This window comes from Acanthisitta chloris, unplaced genomic scaffold (genome assembly GCF_000695815.1).
Source record: "Acanthisitta chloris isolate BGI_N310 unplaced genomic scaffold, ASM69581v1 scaffold43341, whole genome shotgun sequence".
Classification (NCBI taxonomy): domain Eukaryota; kingdom Metazoa; phylum Chordata; class Aves; order Passeriformes; family Acanthisittidae; genus Acanthisitta; species Acanthisitta chloris.
The window spans coordinates 5568-13297 of record NW_008657405.1 but is presented as its reverse complement, the minus strand read 5'-3'; the positions used below and the strand labels follow the sequence as shown (position 1 = coordinate 13297).

Below are 7730 nucleotides of genomic sequence, written 5' to 3'. Positions count from 1 at the left end.
CTTCCCCTTCTTCCCCTTCTTCCCCTCTTTTGTTTTCTCTTGTTTCATTCCCTTTCCCCTTCCCTCCCGCCTGGATGGCAGCACAGTGCAGAGGATGCTGATGTTGCCCTGCGCCCGCTGTGTCCTCATGCAGAGCAAGAAGAAGTTCTATGACACAGAGCTGGAGAACCTGGAGCGGCAGCAGAAGCAGCAGATCGAGCGGATGGAGCAGGAACATTCCCTGCGCCGGCGCGAGGAGGCCAAGCGCATTCGCCTCGAGCAGGAGAGGGACCATGGCAAGTTCCTGGAGCAGCTGAAGCAGATGAAGAAGGAGGTAACAATGGGCAGAGGAGGAAGCAAAGCTGCTTTCCTGCATCTCCAGGAAACCTGCAGCATTTCCCCATAGCAGAACTGGAGTGGGAAGCAGCTGTTTTAGCAGGAAGCTCTTGCTTTTCTCTGGTGTTTCCTGAGGTGCAGCTGTTCAGTGACACTGGGTGGGTTGTCCTTGGCCAAAAGGTACCTGCAGATAAATCTCATTTCCCTCCCCACAGGTTAAGAATGAGGTTGAGAAACTGCCACGGCAACAGCGCAAGGAGAACATGAAGGCCAAGATGGATGAGTTCGCCCAGAAGAAACAAACCCTGGTAAGGCTGAGAGAAGATACCCCCAGCCTCAAGATTGGGAAGTGGGTGGTAGGCAGAAGCATCCTTGAGGGACTGGCAGTTACTGAAACACCACCAGTTGCTTTTCAAGTTGCAGCAGAAAGAGAGCTCATGGTGGTGCCATAGTATGTGAAGAGGTTGGAATGGAGCTTAGAGATCATCCAGCCCCAACCCCCTGCCCTGGGCAGGGACACCTCCCACCAGAGCAGGTTGCTCAAGGCTTCATCCAACCTGGCTTTGAACACTGCCAGGGTTGGGGCAGCCCCAGCCTCCCTGGGCAACCTGTGCCAGTGTCTCATCACCCTCTCAGGAAAGACTGCTGCCTTATATCTCACCTAAATTTCCCTCTTTCACTTTCTCCCCGTTACTCTTTGTCTTGTCCCTACAGCTCCTAACCAAGAGTCCCCCTGCAGCTTCCCTGGAGCCCCTTCAGATCCTGAAAGGTGCTCTGAGGTCTCCACACAACCTTCTCTTCTCCAGGCTGAACAGCCCCAACTCCCTCATAGGGGAGATGCTCCAATCATCTTTTCAACTTCATGGTCTCCTCTGGACTTGCTCCAACAGTTCCATGTCCTCCTCATGTTGGGGACACCTGACCTGTGTGCAGTACTCCAGGTGGGGCCTCACAAAAGCACGGTAGAGTGGGAGAATCACCTCCTCCCACTGGTTTCTTCCAGGAACAGGAGTTTCTGGCCAAGCAGAAGGAGGACCTGGAGCAAGCCATGAAGAATATAACTGCCCAGAACAAGAGAGAGATCTGTGACAAGGAACGCGAGTGCCTGAGCAAAAAGCAGCAGCTCATGAGAGGTGGGTGGCAAAGTCTGGAAGGAAGGGAGGAAAGGGAATGCTGGAAGGAAAGGAGGAAAGGGAATGCTGGAAGGAGGGATTTATCCAGCTCTGGCTCTTCCCACGCAACAGATGCTGTGACAGAGCTGCAAGCTGGCAGGATGGGATTTGGGAACAAACAGCCTTGCCAGAGCCTGTCTAAATGTTTAACAATAATAATCCTTAGTGCTTTAATCTCCAAAGCACTTTACAAATATGAACCAATTAGGCTTCATCATTGCAAGAAATGATTCTCCAATATGGTTTGCAACCAAGTTCTCTTGGGAAATGGGAGGTAATGATCACCCCCTGCATCTGTTGTACTGCTCATGTGTGTAGGATCTCTTGAGCTTGAGAGACTGTGTGACCAAGCTGGGGGCCAGGATGGGTTGTCTCCTGACCCTTCTCTCCTCCACAGATCGGGAAGCATGTATCTGGGATCTGGAAGAGCGCCAGCAGCAGGAGAAGCACCAGCTGGTCAAGCAGCAACTGAAGGACCAGTACTTCCTCCAGAGGCATGAGTTGCTCAGGAAGCATGAGAAGGTGAGGAGTTAGCACCTTCCTGTGGTCAGCAAGATGTCTGGGTGTGCTGAGAAGGGATGTTTCAGGCTGGAAGTGGACATGGGTGGGTTGTGAGTTAAAGGAGTTGGTTATGAGTAGTGAAAAGGGCCCAGAGTAATGCTCATGTCCCACTTGCTTGGGGCATGTGTTCTGTGCTGTATGTAAGAAGCAGTTGGGAATTTCAGGGGCATTTGTGGAAATCTGTCACTGTCCAGTACTTGACATGATTGATCCCCATGTCAAGGTCCTCAAGCTTCACTTCCAAGTGAGCGAAGACCTACACATTCCTTCCAGCCCCTTGCCCCCTCTTTTCACAGCAAGCTCAGTAGTTGCACTCACCTCTTGTCCCTTTGGAGCTCTCTATCTCCAGCCACCTCTGTGCTACTCCCAAATCTGCTCTCCTTGTTCTGCTCAGCCCTTTCTTGATGGCCTGAGGTGTTCCTCCTCTTGATACCTGTGTCTCTGCAGGAGAGGGAGCAAATGCAGCGCTACAACCAGCGCATGTTGGAGCAGCTGAGGATTCGGCAGCAGCAGGAGAAGGGTCGACTGCCGAAAATCCAGCGCAGTGAGGGCAAAACACGCATGGCCATGTACAAGAAGAGCCTCCACATCCACTCCAGTGGGAGTGCAGCTGAGCAGAGGGAGAAGGTAAAACAGGTAAGTGCTTGGGCTGGGGGAGGGGTATTTGTCTGGCCTGTTGGCAGATGGGAAGTTGGGAAAATGTAGCTGTTCTCAACTTCTAACCCATGGCAGGGAGGACTTTGTGGCATCAGGTGTGGGTTTCAGTGCTGTTTCCATTGTGATAGTGTCAGGAAGCATAAAATCAGAGAATCATCAAGGCTAGAGGAGATCTCTAAGGTCACCAAGTCCAACCATTAACCTGTCACTGCTGCAACCCCTAAACCCTAAACCATCTCCTCCAGCACCAGATCCAGATACCTCTTAAACACATCCAGGGATGGTGACTCCACCACCTCCCTGGGCAAAATCCCAGTGCCTGAACACCCTCACAGGGAAAACATTTCTCCTAACATCCAATCTGACTCTGCCCTGCCTCAACTCAAGGCCTCTCCCTGCAGCCATGGCAGGACAGACATCCCCCACCTCTCTCCAGCCCTGTCAGGGAGTTGGAGAGAGCCATGAGGTCACCCCTGAGCCTCTTCTCCAGGCTAACCAAGCCCAGCTCTCTCAGCCCTTCCCCATGTGCTTTACCCTTTGCTGCCCTCATTGCCCTTGGCTGGACTCACTCCAGCACCTCAATGTCCCTTTCAAAGTGAAGGGCGCAAAACATCCTTGGGGCTTTTCTTTCTTTCCTAGATGATAGTGCAATCTGGTTGGTCTCTGACCAAAGAAACTCTTCCAGCATGTGCACCTGCTTTTCTCTGTTCCAGTTTGCCCTGCAGGAGGAGAAGAGGCAGAAGGCAGAGCGGCTGCACCAGCAGCACAAGCACGAGTCGCAGATGAAGGACATGCAGGCCCAGTGTGAGAGCAACACCAACGAGCTGCAGCAGCTGCAGGTACCTGTCCCTCATGGCTTGGTCTCCCAGAACTGCCTGTGCTGGGCTTAATCGCTTACTAAGTAGCTGTAGATGGCTGTCAGTGAGTTGGACCTGATGGTCCCTTGCTCTTGCCTTGAGAAGCTTTTGTGGCCATATCTAAATGTGGTCAGAGCTCTGATTGTCCTTCTTATGTTGGGGACACAGGTTTTTTTGTCCCCAATATAAGGACACAGAACTGTTGGAGCAAGTCCAGAGGAAGGCATAAAGTTTATAAGAAGACATCTCCCCTATGAGAACAGGTTGAGGAAGTTGGGGCAGTTCAGCCTGGAAAGGAGAAGGTTGTGTGGAGACCTCAGAGCTCATTCCAGGATCTGAAGAGGCTCCAGGAAAGCTGCAGAGGGACGTCAGGAACTGTAGTGATAAGACAAGAAGTAATGGGGATAAATTAGAGAGGAAGGTTAGAGTATATCTTAGGCAGAAGCTTTCTCTGTGAGGGTGGTGAGACACTGGCACAGGTTGCCCAGGGAGGCTGTGGCTGCCCCAACCCTGGCAGTGTTCACAGCCAGGTTGGCTGAAGCCTTGAGCAACCTGCTCTGGTGGGAGGTGTCCCTGCCCAGGGCAGGGGGTTGGGGCTGGATCATCTCTAAGCTCCATTCCAACCCCTAAAACAATTGATGAATCTATGAAACAATTGTCTGTGGCTGAGGCAAGTCCTGTTTGCCCCTGGCTGTATGGCCCCAGCTGCCTCATGGCTCCTCTGCTTTGTGTTCAGAATGAAAAGTGTCACCTCCTGATCGAGCATGAAACGCAGAAGCTGAAGTCCCTGGATGAGAACCACAACCAGCACATGAAGGAGTGGCGAGACAAGCTGAGGCCACGGAAGAAGGTAGAGCTGCTTGGTGTGAGCAGTGTGTGCTCTGTGCTGCTTGGGGGGCAGTCACCATAGCTCCAATACAGTCCTTTACCCTTTCTTCTTTCCCTTTTTTCCTTTCCCATTTCCTTTTTCCTTCGTTTCCTGTTTCCCTTTTGTTTTCCCTTGTCCTTCCCTCTCCTCTCTCCTTCCCTCTCTCCTCTCCTTTCCTCTCCCCTCTCCTCTCCTTTCCTCTCCCCTCTCCTCTCCTTTCCTCTCTCCTCTCCTCTCCTTTCCTCTCTCCTTTCTGCTCTCCTTTCCCTTTTCCTCCTGTCTCCTGGGTGTAAGCAGTGTGTCCTGCTGTGCTGCTTGGTGGGGACAGCATCCATATCTCCAGCCCAACCTCACATACAGCTCTCTGTGTGTGCTCCCTTATTCTCAAGGCCCTGGAGGAGGAGCTGAACCAGAAGAAGCGTGAGCACTCTCCTCTCCTTTCCTCTCTCCTTTCTGCTCTCCTTTCCCTTTTCCTCCTGTCTCCTGGGTGTAAGCAGTGTGTCCTGCTGTGCTGCTTGGTGGGGACAGCATCCATATCTCCAGCCCAACCTCACATACAGCTCTCTGTGTGTGCTCCCTTATTCTCAAGGCCCTGGAGGAGGAGCTGAACCAGAAGAAGCGTGAGCAGGAGATGTTCTTCAAGCTGAGTGAGGAGACAGATGGACAGACACCAACATCCCCAACCAAACATGCCAAGTTTGTCCCCTTCAGCTCCTCAGAGAGCTTGTAACACCGCACAGCTGGCAGGCCACCAGCTGGTACTGGCTGTGTCCTCCTGGGCTGCAGATGGGCAACTTGCACTTGGAAGATCGTCTCAGCAGCCTCTTCTCACATCAGCATCCTCTTGTCCTCTTGCCCTGCGTGGGACCACTGTGGCCTCTGCGCTGAGGGATGCTGCCTGGAAGGTTTGGTGGCTCTCCCAGGAGCTGTGTGCTGCTCAGCACAGCTGGGCATTGGGCAGGACCCTTTCTGGACTGTACTTGCACTGTTCCTGCACGTGTGGCCTCTCACATGAGCCTGGTGCTCGTGGGGCTTATCAGCTCAACCTGAAGCAGTAACCACTCTGCCCAGGGGAGCAGGGAACCCTCCTGCCCTCTGAGCAGAGGGTCTCACCCTCTCTCTCCACTGAGGCTGCTCCTCCTCCTGTCCTCTGTAAGGACTCACCTGGGGCAGAGCAGCTTTGGCATTGTCTTAAGCTAACCTTGGCCTCGAGGACCCAACACTTGCCTCAAATTCATTCCTATTCACTGTGGCCCATTTTTGCTCAAGGGAGAAACAGCAATTTGGGCTTTTTTGCCTTTGAGGAGGGTTTTTTCCTACCTTTGCCTCCCCTTATAGCCTATGCAGAAAGGGCACTGGCTGGATGTCCTCCCAAGGATGTTTCTGCTTCTTCCTTTGCCATGATCCCTGGCACCTCAGCACCCCTGCAGCTAACACTGTGTCATCAGAGACTGGATGATGGTGGAACTAAACTGGTCAGCTGGCTGCAGGTTTTTCTCCTTAAAGCAGCGTATGTGCACGTGCAGAGGAGGTTTGGAACAGTGCTTCGTCCTGTGGTGGCACAGTGAAGTGTCTGTCACTGTCATGTGCCTGTTGGTGAGGACAAGTCGAGGAGCTGAAGGGTGTTACTGCCAGAGCTCTCATGGTCACACATGTGCTTGAGCTTCCAGTGCTGTGGGGGGGGGGGCCATGTGTGTCAGCCAGCCTGGCCACTCTGCATCAGGGCTGTGGGCTGCAGAGCATCACTTGGAAGGATAGAGGAGTCATGAAGCAAGGGAAGAGGAGCTACAAAGACAGGCCATGGTGGTTTGTTACTCTTGGCATCACTTTGTCCTCTGATGTCTCATCTCCACAGTTCCTTGGATGATTCTGGCTTTCAGCTTGGAGTTGAGTGGCAAAGCAGCAGCAGGTCCAGACCTCTGTGCATTCTGCTCCATGGTGAGGTGTCTCCTCCACCTGCTGCTGGGTAGGGCTCAGAGCACAGACCTGGGTGACGAGTCAGAGACCTCACTGGCAGCACCTTCTTCTTTACACAACCCAAAGGTGTAAGGTAGCACTTAAGTTTTCTCTCTGTTGATCTCTGGGCAGTGTTATTTGGTTTAGTTCTGATTCCCTAGCAAGACAAAATGTTTCTGCTTAAAAAGAATGAGGAAAGGAAAACGTATCAAATCTCACATGTTTTCAAGGCTCAGATGTTGATGTAGGGACAGACTGGCATTGCCGGAAAAGGTGGTATGTGATGTGCTACACTCGTAGGTACCAAGCTGAAGGAGTTAGCCCCAAAGTCTGTAACTCTGTACCTTGGGAGTGAATTTCCTACTCATTTACAGTTCCAATTACAGCTGTATGAGCCTTCTGCAAACTAGCTAGACTTCAGCTATTTGGGCCCTTCCAGGTTACTTCTGAATGCCCAGCATTAATGTGTCTGTTCACGAGCACAGGGAGGCTGGTGCCTCATTCCCAAAGCATGGATTGTGCCCTTCAGGTGGGACAGCACCAGTCTGGAGCTGATGTAAGAGCAATGAATGCAAAGAGATGGTCCTGAACCAGGACAAGGAGCTGCTTTGAGCCTTTTCATTCCATTAGAGATGTGTTCTAGCAGCCCCAGTGGTTTTGTTCCTCATCCCAGCAGGGTCAAGCTGGAGCTGTCCTAGGAAATGGTTATGTCACAGAAATCAGTCCCTGGGGCCTGTCCTTCATGTGACTTGCAGAGGGATGTCCTCATCACACACCTCCTCCAGCTGAAGGGCATTGCTGCCTCTGCCTTCTCCACCAGCCTAGGGAGCAGCAGCTCCCTCTGGATATTGTGTGTCCATGAGGAAAGACTATTTCTAGGGGCTCTTAAAGAGCTGATGTGATGGCCCATGGCAAATGGTTGTCCCTCTCTCCAGCCTACCTTATTTTCAGCCTGGAATGAGCTAACTAACAGAGGATAGGAATGGTTCTGTCTGCTGCCTTTTCCCTCTGTTCCCTCTCTGGGTGTGCCAGGCCTCTAGTTCCATGTCCTTTCCTAGCAGAGGGCAAGAAAGCACATGATTGTCATGTTTACAGGGTGGTTATTTTGCCCCTCCTTTCAAAAGAGGATGTTTTGTTCCATGTTGAGAAGGATCCAGGATTAACCCCAGCTTGCTTTTGAGGGAGGTGGGATGTCATTTTAAAACAATGTGGCTTGGAATAAAAAGAGTTTTTTAAGTATTTTGTGAAGTGTCTTCAGTGGAGACACCACTGTGTTGTAAAGAGCCTTCTAATAAAGTAAGAGTTAAAGACCTGGGCATGTGTCTGACATCACAAGGACATGGA

The 7730-nt window shown here is 51.9% G+C and overlaps 1 protein-coding gene across 1 annotated transcript; it reads left to right on the top strand.

The window, feature by feature from the left end:
• Positions 1 to 133: 133 nt before the first annotated feature.
• Positions 134 to 5234, top strand: LOC103811691 (serine/threonine-protein kinase 10-like; the record flags this gene model as incomplete). The annotated part of the gene is made up of 8 exons (XM_009084679.1): positions 134 to 313; positions 531 to 623; positions 1319 to 1448; positions 1885 to 2009; positions 2496 to 2684; positions 3419 to 3544; positions 4299 to 4412; positions 5020 to 5234. Coding segments are annotated over 8 exons (1098 nt in total), but the record flags the coding sequence as incomplete, so codon positions are not given.
• Positions 5235 to 7730: the final 2496 nt, after the last annotated feature.